Source organism: Euleptes europaea, chromosome 12 (assembly GCF_029931775.1).
Source record: "Euleptes europaea isolate rEulEur1 chromosome 12, rEulEur1.hap1, whole genome shotgun sequence".
Classification (NCBI taxonomy): Eukaryota; Metazoa; Chordata; class Lepidosauria; order Squamata; family Sphaerodactylidae; genus Euleptes; species Euleptes europaea.
Window position 1 is genome coordinate 63,454,523 of NC_079323.1, and position 22,926 is coordinate 63,477,448.

Here is a 22,926-nt window from a genome sequence, read left to right on the forward strand (position 1 = left end):
TTGCTTGGGTTTGTTACTTATTGTCTTCAAGCTAATATTTCGATGTTTCATGTATGGTAGATTTCTTCCTCTTGAGATGGAGACCCCAATGCATATATGCCCAGATGCACATGAATAATTTTGAAGGTGTGTGCAGAAAAGGGCATACAATTAAGATTTCTCTGTGAGACAGTGAGCTTCTGTGACATGGCCTCTTTCAAAAGCAACCTTCTCTATGCACCCCGAAGAAACAAGTGATGTGCCTGTGGTGCACTGAGACATCAGAAATCATCTTAGAAAGAGGAGTAGTGGGAAGTGGCCAGACAATGTGAAAGACTGCATTGTTGTGCAATGTGAATCACTTGTCCGACCACAATGGCAATTGTTGGGAGGTTTGGACTTTCATGAAAGGGAATCAGGAAGAGGAGTGCTAATTGGGAAGAATCAGGAGCAGGATGTGGGATGATGTACAGAATGTACCTGTCTCCTTCAATGACAGACCAGTGACTATTGCCAGGATTATTTACTTATTTACTTCACTGATGTCCCACTTTTCTCCCTAATGGGGACCCAAAGCAGCTTATATCAGTCTCTACTCCTCCATTTTGTCCTCACAACCACCCTATGTCATGGGCCCTGCCTTCGGAGCTGAGGACCCAGAGGACTCTGAAGCTGAAGTGGAGGAACAGGTTGCCTCTGGGCCTTCAGTACCTCCATTGCAGTCAGTAGTACAGAAGCCTGAAACAACTCAGCAGGAACCACAGCTCGGCAGAGAGATGGAACAAAGGCAGACAGAAGCTACTCGTCCCCCAACTCCTGCAGTGGAAGCTGAGAATGGCAGCCCTCCAAGCTCACCTGAACCTGATAGGCATATCAGGACTCGCCAGCGTATAGTTTTGCAGGGTAGGTGAAGGAGTGCTCGCCTGGAAAGCCTAAGCAGACAGAGAACTGGTGCTGAGTCGTTGCAGGATGAAGCCTAGCTTGGAAGTGCACTGACTGATAAAGGCAGTGCAGGCACGCTTTCACTTTGCGGAAGCAACCATGCAGTTTCCCTGCCTTCTTGCTACTGCTATGATTGATCTTTCCGGCCGTTGACTCCTGCCTGTTTTGACGACGCCTCTGAATACTAACCTTGGGAGATAGCAGAATCTTTGTTGCCTGCTCCGAAAGGGGCTAGATACCCCCCCCCCCGCACGTCTGAGGACTGCGGGCACCGCCCAGCCCTTGACCTATGCCGGCACACCCTATGAGGTAGGTTTGGCTGAGCATGTATGACTGGCCCACAGTCACCCACCAAGTTTCCATGGCAGAATAGGATTAGAACCTGGGTCTTCCAGACGCTAGTCTAACACTCTACCCACTCTATCGCACTGGATAGCCATACTGTTGTAAAAATTTCTCTTTAAAAATAGCTTTATGGATGTATATTGTTATAAATAATCAGCCTTGTAGAAAAGGTTGTCTTATTGTTCCTAACTTCAAAATTATCATTAGGTCTGCTGTCACGGCTCGTGTCGTTAAGGGGTCTACACTCTTAGAATGTATCACTTACTAAGAAGTGAAGTTATCTTATTCAGCGAGACCTCACAGACAGGAGTCAATGATAATTCCTACTACTGTAGGCTTTCTATTGAAGTGTGCCAGAAAATTTATAAACAATGGACTTCCTTTAAATAACATTTAATTTACTTAAAATATATATATGCATGTGAATATTTACACACTCTCAAAACATGTCATAAAATACATTATGATATATGCAAGCAGTTTCAAACAATCTTTATAAGCAATTTCTATGTTTCATAATATTTCTATGAGAGTTTAAACCTCTATGAACCTTTTTGTAAACCTTTACTTTTATGCTTTACTCATGAGATTCATAGGGAAACCACAGGTACAGGCTCCCTATCACTCAGGCCAGCAACACTGCCTAAGGATGTACAATGTTTATCATTATTATTAGAGCCAGCACGGTGTAGTGGTTAAGAATGGTGGACTTTAATCTGGAGCACTGGGTTCAATTCCCCACTCCTCCACATGAAGCCTGCTGGGTAACTTTGGGTTCACAGTTCTCTCACAACTCTCTCAGCCCCATCTATCTCACAAGGTGCCTGTTGTGGGTGGGAGGAAGGGAATGTGATTGTAAGCCACTTTGAGACTCCTTAAGGTAGAGAAAAGTGGGGTATAAAAATCTACTTCTTCTTCTAGTTCTATATGTATAAAGTGCTTAAATCAATATGAAGTGATTTGACTTCAAAAAAGCAAATGTACGGTACCTGCAGGCCTGGAATCTAAAAAGGCATTAGTAATACTGTCTTAATTTTGTTACAGATCATAAACTTAATTAAAAAGTATATTAACAAACAACAAACCATCAATTTGGTTGTGGTGCCAAGTAATGTAGATCTTGCAACTACAGAGGCATTGAAAATGGCTCAAGAAGTAGACACCACAGGAGAAAGAACTCTTGGTAAGTAAATAAATACATCACTCTGTGCTTGCAGTGGTTTCAATGGCAGGAAAAAGGGCATAATTGTCAAGCATATTTAATTCAAAAATAATCTTTTCAGCTTGCTTGAAAAAAAAAATCAGAGCTTTCAGCAGGAAATCCAGTGGTGGCTAACAAAGCTAAAGTTTGTACTTATATACCTTCAACAGGAATACATTTGGCTTTTTCATCTGCAGGATGAACTCTACTTCTCACCTTTTGCTCAGGTTCCACTTCTGTATATGAGCTTATCACACAGCAGAAGTGGCTTCCCTGCATTCCTGTGTCTAGGAATTTGGATCTGTTGGCCATGAGTAAAAACTCTAGCATGGCACTCCACTTTGCAGATTGGAATGCTTACTTATGAGAAATTCTACTGATCTTTGCAGAGCAACAGTACATAGCATCAGTAAAAGGTTCTTGGAAGATAGGATTACCAACTCAGGATTGGGAAATTCCTGGGAGGGATCTCAGCAGGCTATAATGTCATACAGCCACCCTCCAAAGCAGCCCTTTCTCCAGGGAAACTGATCTCTGTCGTCTGGAGATCAGTCATAATTGCAGGAGATCTCCATTCCCCTCCTGGAGGTTGGCAACCTTATGGGAAGAGGAGGGATAATTGTTATTTATTTAGACATTTCTACCTTGCTTTTCTCCTCAATGAGAACCCAAAGCAATGTACATTGTTCTTCCCTCCTTTTAATCTTCACTACAACAACCCCGTGAAGTAAGTGCAGCTGACAGTGAGTGCCAGGCTCTAGTTCACCCACAAGCTTACATGGTAGAATGAGGATTTGAACCCAGGTCTCTCAAGATTGTAGTCTAGCACTCTACTACACCACTCTGACAAGGTTTGCTCTCTTCTTCCTGTAAAATATCTGGGTGGTTCAAAACACATCTTTATGCAGTACTTTGCTTGAGAATTTATCACCAACTCGACAGTGGGACATGGTGTATTATGTTATTTCAAAATTTGTCACAAAGATCACCCACATTTCCCTTTATAATTATGTATTCTGAAATTGTTTAGTTGATTCTCAAAAACTCAATTCATGTGGAAGATTAAGTCCTTTTATACATGGGTAGTTAGCGTTGCAACCACCACCGGACTGCTTCAGGGCTTTGTTGGAGTTACGCATGATTTTTCCAACCTTCATTAGTCATTTTGTTCCCACCTTGTGTTTTCCCTGTGGTTTCAGGATGCTGTTTTACTACGATTTTCACATCTGGGTCGAGCCAAAATTGATGCAAATCGATGCCACTTCTATGCATAGGTTTTACTTCAGTTTTCTCTCTCCACACCCATTCTCGCTTCTCCCTCCTCCATCCAACCCCTCCCCTAGAAGCCATTTTGGTTTTGCCGGTGCAGAAAGTGGTCGCTTATTTCTCCAATAGCATGATGATCGCAATTCTCCAGCCATTCCCCCTGCCTGTTTTTGTTTGTTTGTTTGCAAGTGCAATTTTAGCGATAAAATGCTAAATATATAAATATAAATGAAGAGCAGCCGAGGGAAAGACCTGGCGCTCCCTCGTCCCCCCCCCCCATATTGGGGGTTGTGTGTGTGTAAAATGCCTTCAAGTCGCAGCTGACTTATGGCGACTCCTTTTTGGGGTTTTCATGGCAAGAGACTAACAGAGGTGATTTGCCAGTGCCTCTGCCCAGCAACCCTGGTATTCCTTGGTGGTCTCCCATCCAAATACTAACCAGGGCTGACCCTGCTTAGCTTCTGAGATCTGATGAGATCAGGCTAGCCTGGACCATTGGGGTTACTTGGTGGTAAATTGCCCAAATTGGGGGGGGGGGAGTGCTGGGTCTTTTCCTTGTGTCAGTTTCAGACCTTGGGGATTGAACAGAGAGAGAGAGAGAGGCAGGCAGTAATAAGGGGAGAAGAACACTGATCTGGACCCTCAGAAGTCAGAAAAAGATGAGGGCAGTCAGAGCAAAGGAAGGATGGCAAGGAAGATCTAAACAAACCAACCTACAATAGTTAGGGATCAAATCCTAACCAGGTCTAACCAGGTCCATTTGGAAGTACGCTCCATGTTTTTCAATGGGCCTTACTCCCAGAAAAGTGTTAGTAGGACTTGCAGCCTTATGCTGCTTTTTGTTTTCCCAAGGGAAAGCCGTGGGAGAGAAAGGAGAAAATGAAGGAAAATGAGTAACCCTAAATGCTTTTAAAGCCCCCATAAATCTCTGCCCCTCCACCCCTCCCTCCACTCACAGACACTGGGCTCCCCTCCGTCTCTGGGCTCCCCATTCGTCTCTGGTCACAGCCATCTCTCCTGCTTCCCCTCAGCAGGGGCTCCCAAGCTTTCCTTCCTTGTTTGCTTTAGTGGCAGGATGATGTTTGCTGGGTCACAGTTCCTTTCACACACAGCAGCAGTGAGTGTTTTTATGTTCTTATGACCCCTGCGTTGAAATATACAGAAATAAATTGGATGTGGGGGGGGGGGTTGTCCAGACCCTTCTCTGCTTTGGCTGTGAAACGGCCACTCGGTTCAGATCAAATGAAAGAATCCCATGGCGGGGGCTGGCAATGTATTTTTTAAAAAATACACAACTAATTGCAAAGCACTGTTTTCAGGGGTGAAGGATTCACATGTGCTTCAGTTAAAATGAAAGAATCCCACCACCGGGCAGGTGATGTCTTTCCAAAAAAAAAAACACATCAGCCAACTACAAAGCAGCAGTTTCACTCCCCTGCTAGTTCATGAGCTTTGCATTTTTATGGGGGAAATATGCATTGCACAGATTACTCTTGGAATTTCTTGGTAATAAGCCCCTGTGCATAATGTTTTCAGAATTTGAATGGGAAAACTGTGCATCTAGAGAACAGCAAATCCAACGCAAATTTCCCATGCATCAAATGCCTAAGACTATTCTTCAAGGAAACGTCCTTCCTGCTGAGGAATGATTAAAAACTAGGCAAAGAGAAAATCACATACCCACCAAATGTAGCCTCAGACCTACACAATGCTTTTCACATGAAAGCTCCCGCTCTCTGACCTCATCAGTTTGGAAAATGAGTCATAACTGCTCAGTGTGGAGTAATGCCCCTTTTCACCACAGCAGATAGTCCAAAGATGTGACATAGTATTCAAAAGTGGCTTAGGTGAGGTTTGGCTCAGATTTTAAGTCCTGCCTCTATTAATTAAATAATCCTTTCCTTTTATGTGCATCAATTACACAGGAATTCTGACCAAGCCTGACCTGGTTGACAAAGGAACAGAGGAAGAGGTAGTTGACGTAGTCCGAAATCATAGAATTCCCTTGAATAAAGGATATATGATAGTTAAATGCCGAGGGCAGAGTGACATCAACAAAAAAGTTACCTTGGCAGCTGCACTCCAGAATGAAAGAAAATTTTTTGAAGAGCATGACTGTTTCAGGTAGGGTTAAGCCACTGCAAAAAGAAATACCTTACTACAATATAATGCAAAAGAAAATGAATATATGTAACAAGCTATTGCTCGAAGAAAAGGGGGCTACACCCTACCTCTTGTGATACATAGCTACTATTGGGGAAGACTGCAGATGGTCCATAATTTGGTCCCATAGTTCTATTAAATGATCACCATGACCCTCTGCTGCATGCATGAGTGAGGAGAGCAATCTGGTGTCCAGTTCTGCTGTCCTTTGTTGACTCTCTCTGTATCTACCCATATTTAGTTGCATAGATTAGTAGTTTATATGTATAATTTGATATTATAGAGTGTGTTACCTTGTAGGAATGTTGTAGGAACTTCATAGGAATGTTAGGTGATGATGAATAAGAAATAATTGGCATAAGCAAATACTAGGTTGTTTATTTAGCTGAATACAGGGACATGAGATTTGGAGCCAGAGTATGTCACCCAGCTTCCCCTATATGTGCCAATTTCATGCACAGTGTTGACAATCTGTGTGGTGTTTTTGAGTGGGAGAGTGTGATAAAGTGAGAGAAGGCTGGGAACTACCTATTACGTATCTGGCTAGATACAGATGATACTTTGGGTCATACTTTGAGTCATTTGGTTATTCATTGAATAATTTATGTCTTGTCAGACCTCTTCTGGAAGAAGGCAGAGCTACCATTCCACTTCTGGCAGAAAGACTCACACAGGAGCTAATAGAACACATTCATGTAAGAATACTGTCATTTAAGAATTAGTTTTTGTGCTTTGAAACCACTGGATGTTACTTTGAAACACAGAAAATGGGTCATAGGAAGTGTTACAGCATCGGTATATCTAATAGTTAACCCAGTCTTGTATGTGGATACTTAAATCCACAGATTAGGCCCAAGGAGTCAGAAAACAGCTAGTTATGGAAACCTTGGGGGGCTCAGGTTTGCAAAAAATCTGAAATCTTTTAAAAAATACATCGGGATTAAAACTCCACAAAATAACAGAAACAGCACCTGTAACTTTAAGGAAAAAAAGCTCTAAGCGGCTGTTGAGGATTGCTAACCAAGGTCGTTTCCACACTAATATTTTGTAGCATTTAATGAAAAGTTGTATCTTTTTGTGTCCGCACCCTTTTGCCCCCATTTTGTACCAGAAATGTTTTGCAATCGTTGAATCTGCATGGTTTCAACTAACACTTATATGACAAATATTTCTTGCCTCCATTTTAAAGACAACTTCCCCTGTGGTGTGAACATTTAGAGACGTTACTCATTTCTCCACCCATCTCCCTCCCCTCCCCTCCTTCCCACCATCCATTTCCGCTAGCCATTTCCACAAGCCATTTCCCAATGATTTTTTTTAAAAAAATTAACCCCACAGCATTGGTGGTGGCTTCCTGCTGCCTCACCGCCGCAGCTCTTGCTCATGACCAGCCCCTCAGTGGTGGCGGCGGCTGCAGGAAAGGGGATGCCAACCTGGCGCCATCTCTAGGGTTGCCAACTGCCAGGTAGTCAGCAAACTAGAAACAGCACTTCACAAGCTAGACACAATGATTATAAAGTAGTGGTATTTAATAACATATCCACCACTGATAGTATATAGGCAAAAACATGTATTGTTGATTATTGCCTTAAAAGTAACACCAAAGAGAGGACTATGCCTTGTTACAAACAAATAGCAGTATTATAGGTAAGTCCATGAAAGGGGGTGCCAACCTCCCTTTCTTCCACAGATATGCTTCTTGAGAGTAGCAATTCAGTAGTGCAGTTGTTCTCAACAGAAGCCCGGTGATCTTTCTGTTTCAGCAATTAATGCCTTCTTCAGGGACCACTATATCATAAATTAGTACATAATGATAATTAACAAATAATAATTAATATAAATATGCTAGCAGTTGGCTTAAACAAGGGAGAAAATAGAGAGAAGATAGAGCATCATACTCACACGCTGGCTGTTATTAACATTCTCTGCGTTGGCAATTTACCAAAGATACTGCCCTTTGGGCAATTCTCTGCCAACGCAGAGAATGTTAATAACAGCCAGCGTGTGAGTATGATGCTCTATCTTCTCTCTATTTTCTCCCTTGTTTAAGCCAATTGCTAGCATATTTATATTAATTATTATTTGTTAATTAGCATTATGTACTAATTTATGATATAGTGGTCCCTGAAGAAGGCATTAATTGCTGAAACAGAAAGATCACCGGGCTTCTGTTGAGAACAACTGCACTACTGAATTGCTACTCTCAAGAAGCATATCTGTGGAAGAAAGGGAGGTTGGCACCCCCTTTCATGGACTTACCTATAATACTGCTATTTGTTTGTAACAAGGCATAGTCCTCTCTTTGGTGTTACTTTTAAGGCAATAATCAACAATACATGTTTTTGCCTATATACTATCAGTGGTGGATATGTTATTAAATACCACTACTTTATAATCATTGTGTCTAGCTTGTGAAGTGCTGTTTCTAGTTTGCTGAGTATCCTACAGCACGCTAACCTTTGTTTACCACAAACTGCCAGGTAGTAGCAAGAGATCTCCTGCTAATTCAACTGATCTCCAGCCGACAGAGATCAGATCATCTGGTGAAAAATAGTTGCTTTGGCAATTGGACTCTATGTCATTGAAGTCCCTCTCCATCCCAAACCCCGCCCTCCTCAGGCTCCGCCCAACAAATCTCCTGCCGGTGGCGAAGAGGGGCCTGGCAACCCTAGCCACCTCTGCCTGCCAGAGCCACCTCAGCTGATCCAGCCGGGCTGCTTCTGCCTCACTGCTTCACCCTAACCCTAACCCTAAGCCCCATTGGCTAGGCAGCTCCTAAGACCCACCCCTCCTGTCGTTTTTTGAGGGGAAGGGCGGACTGAAACATTCTCAAAAAGGAGATGTGCCGTCAGAAAATTAGCATGCGTTTCCAAGCCTCAGGGATGGGTGACAAGGAAAATGTGAAGTTAATTCGTGTGGTAACAGCACAAGCCTCGGTTTCTGTAAAGCAAAGCCATGGGGAGACAGGGAGGCCAAAATATCCATAGAAAAGGTCCCCTCATCCACTGTTATGTTCCCCGATACGGGAGAACTCTCCGGGGACAGGCCCAGCAGCGACTACCCGAACCTCACTAACCACACAACTCGGCCTGGCCCAACAGTAGCGGCCACCGCCCAACTCAGCCAGGACCAGTGGCAGGCCCTGTGCAATTGGGCCTAGCCACCATGCAGCCTGGCCAGACCTTTCCCTGGGAGAGGAGGTCTGGTGGGGAAGAAGTGAAAGTGAAAGACCCATGGGTAGATAAAGGTGGGTTGGCTGGTGAGTGGGAAGGAGAGAAGGACAAAGGCCCAATGCCTCTGGCCACTGTGCCACTGTACCTGGCGCTGCACGGCCTGCCATTGCACCATTGGGACTGGCCCTGCACTGGTGGCCACCACACAACCTGGTCAGACTTTCCCGGGGAGAGGCTGGCGGGGGGGTGGGGGAGGAGGGAAAGCTGAAGACTGGGAGGCAGATGAAAGTAAGTTGGCTGGTGGCTGGGAAGGAGAAAAGGAAGCAGGAAAAGGGGAGAGTCTATGGGGTCTTTCAGGGAAAAGAAAGAGGAAATTGTGGGGGAGGCAGATATAAGGGGAAATGATATTAACCCCCCCCCCAAGTACTTGAGGGTCCTACCACCTATATATCAATATATTGGTGCAGAAACATTCAGGGGAAAGGAAATATTGATTGATATTCAGGGAAATATTGATTGATTTTGATTTTTTTTAAAGTTTCAGGAAGGAGGAGTGACTTCTTTATATCAAGTCATGGTAGAAATATACGTACCTCTTGCTTATCTTAATACATTCATTAAAAAAAGTCAAATCCATGAAAGCCGCTGGCAAGTTGATGGCTTCTCTTTCTCAATCATGTTAGATGCAATTGCTTTGTTTAGACAAGACATCTGATTGACTGATCAAGATGTGAAGCAACAGTCAAGTTCACAATTCAGGCTACAAAAATTATTCTGGCATCCAGTTTAGTAAGAGGTGTTGAAGAATTAATCTGTTCCATGAGATTAAGATTGTAATGATTTTTTTCCCAGAAATCACTACCCAAGTTACAAAATCAAATAAAGAGCAAACTTGAGACAGCCAATGACCAACTACAGGAATGTGGCTCAGGTGTGCCTGAGACCCCAGAAGAGCAGATGCTTTTCCTTATAAAAGTAAGCACCTGTATGGGATGGACAAGTAATAAATATGGACTATCAAGGGTTGTTGTTTTTAAGAATGCTTGAATTTCTTTTAGCATTTGTTACAAATGGACCATATATTCTCTGTTCCTTTTGTTGCTGTGGGGATTTAACATTTTCTGCGTACAAAAAGCAGGCTTTTCCACATAGCGGTTTTTCATTGGTTCAGGCCCAATACTGCTTTGGTTTATCCCTTAATTTCCATGTGCATTTTTGTGCCTTTAGTTTTTCCTTCTTTTTTTATTTATTTGTGTCCCCCCCCCCTCTTTTTTCTGGTTCTTTTGAGACCACTTTTGCACCAGTCTTTTTCCTGAAGCCAATTTTGAGTCTCCTGTTTCCTCATGTGTAATATTTATGTTGGTTTTATTTGTCCTGCCTATGCCTATCCACCCCCAGCCCACTATTTGATTATTGGACTGTCATTGTCAAACCACCCCCTCTCCCCCCCCCCAAAGATGAGTGTTTTTAAACAGTACTAAAATATACTGTTGTAATGATAGGTTCAGCAGGTTCTCTGAATTCCCAACTTTCATTTTTTTAAAAAGTATCTAGCCCTGTCTCTCACAAAGTTATAAGCAAAAAGGCATATATCCGCAAGGGAAGGAGCTAGAAACTTACTTCTTCATTTTTTAATGAAAGGTGGGAAATCGGAGAACGTGCTGCACCTATCATTACAACAGTATATCAGTATATTGATATTTTCATGCTGTTTAAAAAATGCAGCCATAATATTGATGATGTAAGCATGCACAAAAAATAGAAAAGGGTTGCTGTGATGCCACTGATGATGACAGAGGCCCCCCCTGAAAATCCTGATTATTTAAGGCATGTACTGAAAAAAATTAACTGACTCCACAAATGAGAAAATGCCGAGGGAGGGCAAATCAGTTCCAGAGCTTGCGGATCAGCTCCAAGAAAGCCACGAGAAAGCGAGTGTGAGGAAAAGCTGGTCCATGCAGATGTTCAACAGCATGCACAATCTAAGCACACATAGATCATCATGCTGTAAGTTTCAGCACAAACATGCTTGACAGTCAAACTTACTGTTTTTGAAGACAATTTGATTTTAGATAGAGCCAGAGGATAGGATTATATTGAATCACCTATTTATATGATTTGTGAGTGATCTAATTGTCTATTTAAACAATTGCCTGCTGAGCAGAGCAGTTACACAACAAGTATTGTAGAATTTGAGCAAGCTCAGTGAGAAAGCACATGTGTGAAAAGCCACGTGTGGTGTATTGCATGTTTTGGAAGGAATAGGATGAAGGAATCCTGTGAAGCAACCTGTTGAATACCAGTGAACAGACTGATAAACAATAGAACCTGTCGACGAAAAATCAGGTCCCTATTCACAACCCACAATGCACAAAGAGGATGTGCACCAAACCAGCAGGTGTTCAAGCATCCCTACATAGAGGGAGAAGCAGAGTTGCCTCTTTTGCGCCCCCCCCCCACACGTTCCTGCATTCAGCCAATCATCTGAAGGGAACCCTGTCTATGTACAAGAGAATATGCTTCGGTTCTGACATATAATTGGAAGAGCAGTGTGGAAGAGCCTGTGCATGCACTGGTACATATAAAGGGCTCTCCACAAATGTTTACATGTGCAGACATCCTCAAAGATATGAGGAATGCACTTGTGGGTGTGTACTGTATGTGCTTTTAAACATATGCACAGGTCTAAAGTGGGATATTCCTCAAAAGCTGTGATACACAGATACTCAGATAGCACCTTTGTGCTTAGTTCCTTAATTGTTTTGTGGGTATGTTGAAGAAAACCAAGTGTCTATCATCATGGCTGTTCAGAAAACCCCAGTGCTGTTTTTGCTGAACCTTTAATGAAGAAAGTAAATCCACAGAGCAAATGTAAATTTTATCTTCTGCTGATGCTGTAGTTAACTGTAAATGTTTTTCTTAAAAAGGCAGGTGAGCCTCTCCATTATTCCTCCAAAGTGACTGCGTTCAATAGGAAAAATCCTTTTGAAGAGAGACTATATGTAATGTTACAGTTACATTTGGTTGTAAACTTATCTTTTCTGCATAATGATTCATATTTAGCATTGTTAAAGGATGCAAGGCAGACATGTTCTTAAAATACATATATAATTTTGTTTCTACAGAAAATCAAACAATTTAACCACAACATTTCAGAAGCAACACAAGGAGAAGAAGTTGTGAGAAATAATAAACAAACAAGATTGTTCACAAAACTACGGCAACTGTTTAATGTGTGGCAACAGGAGATTAATAACAATGCAATAAGTGGTAAATCCATTTTTAAGATTTTAATTTGCTCTATAGATCAATGTCTGCTTTCAATAATAACAGTAATAACAAAATAACAACAAAAGAGAGAGACAGTGTGGAGGTGTTTCTATGCTAATGCCAGAAGCCTCCAAGTGAAAATGAGGGCGTTAGAGTGCATGATTTTAAGGGGAAACATAGATATAGTGATCATTACAGAAACCTGGTGGAAAGAACCAATGGGAAATGGTTATCCCTGGTTACAAACTCCATTGAAATGACAGGGAAGGGCATATTGGAGAGGTGTCACTATGTATATCAAGGAAGGCATAGTGTCTAGAAACAATAAAAAAGGCAGACTCGTCCACAGTGTCTTTGTGGGTGACGATTCCGGGCCCTATTGGCTCCCTGACCAAAAGGCTCCAGGTGATCCAGAGATGGAGAATGAAATCAGGAAAGAATGCGAAGGTGATGAAGTAATAATAATGAGAGACTTTAACTACTGTCATATTGGCTGGATAACTGCATGCTCCACTCAAGCCAAAGAGCTAAAATTTCTAGACATCTTCAATGACTGTCCTGGAACAGTTGGTCATGGACCCAACCAGAGGGCAGGTGATCCTGGACTTAATACTCTGTGGTGCTGCCAACGACTCAGTGCGGGATATAGATATAGTTGAGCCAATTGGCAATAGTGACCACAATGGCATCAAATTTAATTTATACGTATGTGGGAAATCTCACACAATTACCTTTGACTTTAAAAGAGGGAGTTTCTCTAAAATGAGAAATCTGGTAAGGAGAAAGTTGAAAAGACCAGTTAGGGGGGCTAAATCTCTGGAAAAGGCTTACTCAAGTCCACATTACTAGAGGCTCAGCTAGATTTTATACCGCAGGTCAGGAAAGGTGGTAATAAGTTCAAGAGGTCACCACCATGGCTAACGAGTAAGGTGAAGGAAGCTATTAGAGAAAAAAAGGCTTCCTTCAGAAACTGGAAGGATTGCCCAAACGAGGCAAACAAAAGCAAACACAAACTTGCACAAAGGAAATGGAAGCAAACAGTTAAGAGATGCAACAAGAGATTTTGAGGGACATATCGCTAAACACATCAAGACCAATAATAAGAAATTCTTTAAGTACATTAGGAGTAGGAAACCAGCTAGGGAAGCACTTGGATCATTGGCTAACAATGGGAGTAAAGGAAGTCAAGTCAAGTTTATTAATATAGTCAACTGACCACATGCCAACACATCAAATCACATGCCAACACATCGAAGTTTCCAGAGAGTAAAGGAACATTAAGGGAGGATAAAGCAATTGCTGAGAAATGAATACTTCTCAACTGTCTTCACTGTTGAAGATACAGGGCAGATTCCTTCTCCTGAACAGAGGTTTTGGGGAGGGGAAAATGAGGAACTGGGGCAAATAGTGGTAAGACCAACAATGAGAAATTCTTGGTAGGATTCTGTGACGAAGACTCCTTAAAAATCAACTAACAAAACCAAGATAGTGGTATTTGGGGATAGCAGGAAGTCTTACAAGTGGTCAATAGGAAAGTATAAAATCGATCAGGACAGGCTGTTTTAAGTATTGAGGTATAACAGTCCAAGCCTCCCAGTTGTGGAAGCTGCACGTCAGAGCCACCATTATGACAGCCCATCAAACCATGGCAGCCATTTAAAAAAAATTATATTCTAAAGGTGGACGTTTAGTCTTTCCAGCAATCAAAGCATTTGTGGGAAAGGCGCTACCACAGCTCCTTTGTGGGGTAGAGATTTGGGGGCAAAACCAGAAATTGTTTAAGGAAATGGAGATAATCCAAAATAACTCCTTAAGGAAATTTCTTGGGCTACCTCAGTGTGTCCCAGTGGCATATCGTAGACTGGAAGTGGGCTTACCCTCAGTGGCTATGAGAATACACTTAAGACTCCTAAATTATTGTTCAAAATTAACCAGGGCCCCAAAAGCACATTTGATATTTTACAGGTACATGTTTTATTCAAAGGAGAGCTTTTGGCCTAAAGCTCTTTCCCCAATTTTAAGGCTTTATAATCTGCCCTCGTTGACGATTTTAAAATCCTGGGACCCAAAATAAATTAGGAAATGGGTAGGTGATAGGGAAGCAGCCCAAGACATATTGCAGACACAAAAAGCACAGTTTTCAAAGTGGTATTCTTTATTCAAATTGAACAAAGCCCCTTCCAACTACCTTAGTGAGTTAGTAGATCCAGAAATGAAGAGAGCCTTTACAGTGAGCACATCTACAGATCTTTCCATCAGCAGTCATCCAAGGCAGAAATGGAAATATTCCATATAGTGAACGGTTTTGCCCCTCCTCTGATGACCAGATAGAAGACCTGTCGTGTATCCTCTTTCATTGTTCCCTGTATACTACAACACAACCCAGATTGATTCAGTGCATCCCACAGGTGCTGGATTCAGAAGAAGTGCGAGTAAGATTCTTGTTGGCGGATGTAAATTTACTTGTGCTACAGAGAATGGCCCTGCTTTTTCACCATGGTGTTCAAACTAAGGAGAAGTTTTTAACAGGCCTGATATAGGCAAACTATAGCTCGATATGGTCTATAATATACTGCTAAATTATTTTAACCGGGGAGGGGGAGCTTTAGTTTTCATCGGATGTGTGGCAGCAGACATTACTGTGATTTTGGACTAACACATGCGGGTTGAAGTTTTGGGGAGTAGCTGGGTTGTTAAGGTTGGTGATCACAACATGGATAAATCTTGACTTGTGTAAAGCCAGAGTTCTGGATGGGTGGCTCTGGGTTATGCAAGCACTCTGGAGTGAAAGGTGTTCCTTGAACTCATGCCATTAGCATGTGTTGAAAACCTGATTAATTCCTTGATGTGGAGAAGCCCAAACAATGCCTTCATGTCTGAATTTTAATTTGTTCCATGAGTAGCCCTGTTGGATTCTGCCTGCCATTGCCACTTGTCCAAGCAGTTTTCTTTTTCTTCTCTGTATAGCTCTACTCACCTGGCTAACACTTTGTGGCCCCTGTGTGAGTATTTCCACCAATGTATTGCTGACAGCGAAAATAAGGGACACCCCCCCCTTTCGTATTGCCTATAAATCCCCCAAAGCCTTCTCCGGATAAGTCAAACAGTTGAGGCAAATAGAACTGCCCATGGGGCTAACAGGACTGACACTTTCTCTTGCTTACCTCTAGGTGGCAGTGTCCAGCAAATATCAGAAAGTTAACACACTGGACTGGTTTTGTGAGGTTTATTTGTGTTCTGCATGGGAGTGTATATGGAACTGTGTGTGTGTTAAGTGCCGTCAAGTCGCTTCCGACTCTTGGCGACCCTATGAACCAACGTTCTCCAAAATGTCCTAGCTTTGACAGCCTTGTTCAGGTCTTGCAAACTGAGGACTGTGGCTTCCTTTCCATGTGTTTATTCAGCCCTGTTTTGGCTTTAAGACTGTAAGTTGCTTTACAGTGTTGACCTCTTAAGGAAAGGTATGCAGGTGGCGTTGATTCTGCAGCTGCAGGTGCTGATTGGTTTTTTTGACCTTGATTGGTGGGGGAGGTTTTTAAGACATTAGCTTCGTCCTGGTGACACACACACCTTTTTTCTTCTGATGGCCTTTTACTAGTGAGTAGGATAGTTTTCTTTGCCTGTTGTAAATTGAGAGCATTTACTTTTTTTGTTTGACTCTCTTTAAAATAAACTTTGATTTTTATAAAGCTAACCAGAGAAGCCATGCTTGTTGGTGAGTACAACTCCCCCAGAGACAAAGCCAAAGGCTGGAGAGATAAAACCTTGGGGAGGAAAAGCTTTCAGTCTTATTATTAAATGAACCGCACCATGCCCATCTGGAGTCTGAAGGGGCTTTGGTCAGCATTCAGGACCCCGGCAAGAGGAGATGTTCCATCAGGCTTGTGGTTGAGGATGCAAAGTAGGAGACTATGGGTGTGTTTGTACCACAGCTTGCTGTGTGTAACTCTGAAGCTTAACAAGCAAAGCCAGTTTTCCCCCCCTAGTAAAGACAGCATGAGTTTAGGTCAAAATGTCAGGCCTGTCTCTTCATCTTTTAAGATGAAGCTGATTGGGTGAAGGTGGTACAGGGAACATAGCCTTAGTTACAAAAGAAATTGGAGAAAGCCAAACACCATTGTAAAATCCAGGCCGACAAACATTGTTCCCCTGGTTGGGACATTAAGGTAGGGGACCAGGTATACCTGTCCACTAAAAATCTCCAGTCTCTTCGACCTTGTAAAAAATGGAGTGAACTATATGTGGGGCCGTTTCCTGTGGCACGTCTGATAAACGAGGTTACTGTGGAACTCACTCTTCCAAAATCCCTCAGAAACATTCATCCAGTATTCCATGTCAGTCTCCTCAAAAAGACTGTCTCAGCCCCCAACTGGCACCCAGAGCCTAACCCCGAACCCCCCTGTTAGTGGGGGGGGGGAATACTTTGAAATTTCCAAAATTCTGGACTCCAGATCTGGGGGAAGGGACTCTTCTACCTGGTTCGTTGGAAACACTTGGGGCCCGGTCATGATGAATGGGTAGCTGAACACCATGTTTCTGCTCCCCGCCTAATACGTGAGTTCCATGAGGCTTACCCACATAAGCCTCGATCGTCAGCGGGGGGGGGGAGGCCTTAAGGGGGGCAGAATGTCAGGCCCGTCTCTTCATCTTGACCTGACTTTGCTCCAGGCCTGTCCGACAAGGCCCCGGTCACATGCCTTTTGGTTCTCATGCTTTGTACAGTATATCTCTCTGCCTACTGGTGTGGTATGTGTGCCCATCCTGTTTACCACAGCTGCAGTCTTGTTATGCCTTGGTATGCTTTGTTATGACTTTCTACCCTGAGGACGCTTATCATAGATTCTACTGGCCTGTGTGACACTATGCGATGTATTTAACCCTGTAGTTTACCTCTATTCTCCATAGTAGCCTCTTTCTGCTGGACTGGCAGTCAGCTGCTGACTTTGTCCAAACTTGCTCTCAAATAAAGTCTAACCTGTTTCAGAGTCTACCTGAGCACATTTTACTTGAGGGACATTAAGGACAAGATCCTGAGCCTGACACAAAGGGCTTCATTATCTGGCAGTCTGCCTGACCGAGTGACTTATAGAACAGAGACTGGTGGGCTGTCTAGTTGCTCTAAAGATTTTTTTTCTGCATTGCTGTTGAGGCCGCAAAGATGATTTGCGGGGCATAGGAATGAGTATGCTGGACTATAAAGAATTGCAAAGTGTTCCCCAGAGACGTGAGTTGTATTTGGGAACAGACCCATGCTTATGGCAAGGTGCAATACAAAGTAGACCTAGAGAAGATTGTTTTGGCACCCCACTTCAGTGATTACAGCCTTCAGTCACTGTACAGCCAGCAGGGAATGAAGTGAATTGTTTTGTGAATGCCCAGTCGGCTTCACCCAATGCCTTCTGTAGTCCCTCAGGGCCAGCATTCACCAAAAGTGCCACCTAGGGCACCAAGGGATCAGCTATTGCACGTTGCTAACTCAGTTTCTTGGCCAAAATGCTCCAGAACCATCTCATCCAGAACCAGGATGATAGATGGTCCCATCTGAAGTTCCTAGAGCTGAGGCCAGACGAGGATATCTCAGCTTCCTTTGCCTTTTTTGAAGCAACAGCAAAGGAATATCATCTCCCTGAGAAAGAGCATATGGGAGTAATTAGGCACTGTGTGCATGGAGAAGTTGCTGAGCTGCTAGCTCAACTAGCCCCAGACCAAGCAAGAGACTAACTCTAGAATTCTGAGGTGGGCTTTGTCCCTGCAAGATCTATCCTTTGAAGTTACTCACATCAGAGGGAAAGATAACATTTTGTCAGATTCCCTCTCAGGGGGTCATATTGATTCATAGTAAGCTTATCCGTAATGCTATGAGTTTTGATCTCTGTTATGAATCTTTGTAATTTGTATCCTGTATTTAATCTTACAGGCTTGCCACTAATGCAAATGCATTACTTCACATCTCAGAAGTCATTGCAACAACAAGCTACTTAAAAAGTTACATAGCTGTTGTCATCATCACAGAAAGGCATATTCCTGGTAGCTACTCACCTTCTGCATTGGGGGGGGGAGTGTATGGAAGTACCATGTGTTTATTCAGCCCTGTTTTGGTTTTAAGACTGTAAGTTGCATCCGCCGGGCTTCCGGTGGTGTGCTGGGACGAGTACGACGTTCCCTCAGGTTGTCCTGGGGGAAATCCAAGTTTGCGTTAATTTAGGGGTGATATATGCACCCCAATCCGACCCTTGCAAGTGGGTCGGACAGCAGGAACTCCCTGCAGCCCGCAAACACAGTTTGACCTCCCAAAGACTCTGAGGGAGCTTTACAAGTCCCCCGGAGCTTTGGACGCTGGTCCTGCGAGGGCACTTAGGGAAAGGAATCGCCAAAACGCAACTTTGGCATAAGGCTCTACCCTCCACCACCTTAATACCAACATAAGGACTATTTTAAGAAAAGAACCTCACCTCTCGATGCCTAAGTGAGTACAAAGAATCCTTCGTCTTTTACTGGCATTACTGAACAACCGGGGGGTAGATGAAGATATTCCCAGTACCTCTGCTCCTCCCTTATTTGAATCGGGAAAGTTTGATTTGTAAATTCCATCTGGATTAGCGGCAGGAGCCTTATCAAATAGATCAGCTTAAACCAAAACAAAGAGTTGGAAGGACGCTTAGATGATGGACTAAAATTTCTACCAATGAGAAGCAACTTGGAGGGAAGGGGAGGGTGAATTTCTTCCTGATTCTCTGGTGAAAAAGAATTTCCTGCCACGTTAGCAGCAAGGGATTCATCAGACCGGAAGCCCCTCTATACCACCCTCTCTATCATTTGAGTCATAACAACAGGAAACAAGTCGCAGGACCGGATACGCGTCGCACTTGAGTAACACAGAAACAACTCCTGAAGGAAACAACCATCGAGATGAGGCGGTAGAAGGTCCGTGGCAAATTCAACTTCCGGAATACTTCCTGGTAGATCCGACCTAGAGCGTTCAGTAAAACTCGTTGGTATTTCAAAACTTTATCAAGCTGTTTTAAAGCCAAATTTGGCTCTTTTCAACCCGAAAAAATTATTAAGCTGATCATTGAACTACCCTCTATTACTCACCACCTGGAGTGGTCTCCTGCTAGATGACCACCAAATTCAATCAAGTTATATATTCTGGAACCTCTCCCTGATCTGGCTAAATATATAGCCCTGCTCTTATGAAATCAAAGGGAATTTTACAGAATTCAACCATGGAAAAAAAAGTACAGGATATGCTTGCTAAACATTCTGAGGCGACAATTAAACAATTAAAACAGATTTCAACACAGATGGCTCAATTGATTTCAATGATGATGACTCTTGACCAATCATCACAGGTATGTAATCAGAAGTTGAATCTGGTTACAGAAGACATAAAAGTCTTGAAAATTCAAACGATGATTACAAATACAGACATACAAGCAATGGATTCTTCTGCCCAAAAAGTTATGGAAGAACACAAGGATATAAAGAAGAAGACAGAAGTTCAAGAAAGTAACCAGTCGGCGATAAAGAGATCAGACATACAAGAAATGGACTTCTCATCTAAAAAAGTCACGGAAGGACGTGTGGATATAAGGAAGGAGAGAGCAGGTCAAGGAACACAGATTGAAGCCACGATGAAGATGAAGCCCAGAAAGAATTATTTTTGGATACGCACCTTGTTTGAGGAAATGAGAGAGAACAAAGAAATCCTGTGCCCATACCTGACTGGCTTATTTCAGTTACAGAAGGAAGTATTAGACCATGGTTAAAGGATGGACTTAAATATGATTGCTGGATTGGAAGGCTTTGACAGTGTGGACGGGTGGCATGGCTATTAATGAAGTAGTGGAATTAAGATTAAGACATCACTTTTGGATTATATAAATAAGTCCTCCTAATATAGATTATCAATTGATATAAAGGTATACTGGAATGGGTAGACTTTTGATATGGATCTGGGATATGATTTACACTGAAATAAGATTGATTAAACAGGAAATATCCCCAAAATACTGGAGAGAATGTTGTTTAGTATGATTAAATTTATGTTATAATGGCTGCAATTTGATGCAGCCAAATGGAAAGGGACAAAGGTTTCAGAATAAAGGGATTAAATCATTTTAATGTTAGAACTGGTGGAGTTGGAGAAACTAGGGAAAAGGGGAGAATTGAAGGAATCATTGTGATAATGTACAAGACCTGGGAATAATGGAAGGTTATTTTTTATTCTGATCCAGAATGTAAAACTTTATAAAATATGAAACTTTAGAATGAAATTAAAGCTAGGATCAGTACATGTTAACGAAGGATAATAATACTTTATTAAGAGGTAGATGGAGGTGATGGGGAAGTCGTTATACTTTTATGTTTAATGGTAATTAAGACAACAATCAATATAATTGTGATTGCGATACTATTTTTACATTGTTGTCAAAATTATGGAGAATTTATAGTTTTAAAAAATCAATAAAAATTTATTAAAAAAAAAAGACCGTAAGTTGCTTTACAGTATGCTGATTCTGCAGCTGCAGATTGATTTTTTTGACCTTGATTGATGGAGGAGGTTTTTAAGACTGTAAGTTGCTTTCCTTGGGAAGGAAAAGCTCTCAGTTTTATTATTAAATGAACCGTACCTTGCCCATCTGGAGTCTGAGGGGGCTGTGGTCAGCATTCAGGACCCAAGGAGAGGTTACCGGTTCACACAAAGTGGCAAAAAATCCTTCCATCTTGCCCCTTGGAGGGACTACTCGTTTGCCTGCAGAGGGAAAAGGAAGAGACATGACTAATGGGCAGCAGTTACATTAGAGAGCTCTTGTGCAGCAATCCCAATTACACAGGGAAACCTGTGTTTGTACTGTTTAGGGCCTACTGTAGACATCCTCCTGAATGAGCCAATTATGGGGGCATAGTCAGAGTGTACACATGTGATCCTCTCGATAGGTTCAGTGTCATTGTATGTGAATAGGGTAATATGCATATTTTCCAGCTTTGGTGTCTGCAGTCGACACTTTTATCTAATCCTTAGCGTGCACATCTCTTTTCTTTCCCTTTATGTGGCTCATCTGCTATCAGCCCCCAGGCTTCATTCTTTCTCACCTGTGAAGAAATACTCTACACCCCAGGATTCATGTCAGAGATGCAATAATTGGGTCTGCACCCTTGAGTCTGCAGAGATGCAATAATTGTGCCTGCTCAAAGCCTTTCTCCAGGTGAACATCTGGCATGGGAAAGCTGCAGGGACATGAGTCATCTCACAGGCACATGGCTGTTCAGGAACATATATATGCAGATGGCTCTGGCTGGAGGCTTCAGCTAACACTTCCCAGATGGCCAAAGAGCAGAAATTTTAAATTCTCATAACACAATCAGGAAGCTCTCTTCCCCTGGTTTGTCTTTCTTGGGTGGGGACCAACCATGAAGGACTTAGTATTGACCTAGGGACTTCATCTCATCCATGGGATGAGGGACAATGGGGGGAAATCTCTGTTCTGAGAACTACGGTAATGAAGGAGTTTAGAATGCTGCAACTTCAAGATTTGCTAGTGTATCCTAAAATAGAGTTTAGGGTTTACAAGACTGCGTGCTTTCACCTTCACCGGCCTGATGCTTGAAAAGATCATGTGTACTCTTTTCTATTTTTGTTAATTAAACTTCCTTATATTATGAATACTTTAAGCAGTAAAGGGGAGGAGCAGTGAATGAGTTCGCCATCCCTGGAGCATGATGGCTCGAAATTGCAAAGGTGCAATAGATCACACCTGTACTAGTAAGGATGTGTGAAGTGAAGAGGCAGCAACTAGGAGGAGCCTTAATGAGCAGTGCAGGTACAGAGTGCTAGATGGACAAATCTGTCTAGCAGGGAGACTCTCAGAGTTGTTGCTGGCAGCTTTTACTACCCAGTGAGAAATTTGTGCCTCCCAGGAGTGGGGGAAACGGGTAGTGTTGCTGAGCAGAGGCCTGGGATGCGGGGCTTTTTTGAGTTCCCAGAACCAAGAGGGAACATGGCTTGTGAATCCATTTTTTCATAACACCATTATTATCCAAGGTGCCATTTTCAGTGAGTATGGAATGATAGCATACGGGCCTGCCTAAATCTCCAGGACTGGACCTGGCAACCCGGTATGCAAGCGCACAGACTGCTTTCCAGCCGCGCGCCTGCCTCAAACGCTACTGGGCAGTCGCGGCGCGGCTCATTTGAAACTGACACAGCCGCTCTCGCCAGCCCAGGCAACCAGCCATTAGGAACCAGATGCAAAGGGCCGTCTCTTGTGAGCCTGAGAGGAGCCATGTTCCTGTAAAACCTCTGTTCTAGCAGCAGCCATTTCGCAGAGAGCTGACAGCCACGTACTCAATGCGAGCTGCTCCCCCTCCCAACTTCCTCCGTTGCTCAATGGGTCGTTAGCAGTAATCCTGATATCCAGATGAGTCATCTCTCCTGTCCAGCTGCAGAGACCCCAGGACATTTGCACAGATCGCACCTATTGTTCCTGAATGTAAATCAGATCAGCAGAGAGATTCCTGACCATCTCGGGTTGCGAAAGCCATTGGCATTAGAAAAGATTTCCAAATTCTCACTACCCTGCCCCG

General features: G+C 42.9%; 1 protein-coding gene across 1 annotated transcript in view; it reads left to right on the top strand.

The window, feature by feature from the left end:
* LOC130485120 (interferon-induced GTP-binding protein Mx1-like) overlaps positions 1-22,926 on the top strand; it is a 46,496-nt gene that overhangs the window by 10,641 nt on the left and 12,929 nt on the right. The window contains exons 5-9 of the mRNA XM_056858231.1: positions 2,311-2,449; positions 5,659-5,857; positions 6,513-6,591; positions 9,922-10,044; positions 12,195-12,339. Coding sequence (XP_056714209.1) covers positions 2,311-2,449; positions 5,659-5,857; positions 6,513-6,591; positions 9,922-10,044; positions 12,195-12,339 — 685 coding nt within the window. The remainder of the gene's footprint in view (positions 1-2,310; positions 2,450-5,658; positions 5,858-6,512; positions 6,592-9,921; positions 10,045-12,194; positions 12,340-22,926) is intronic.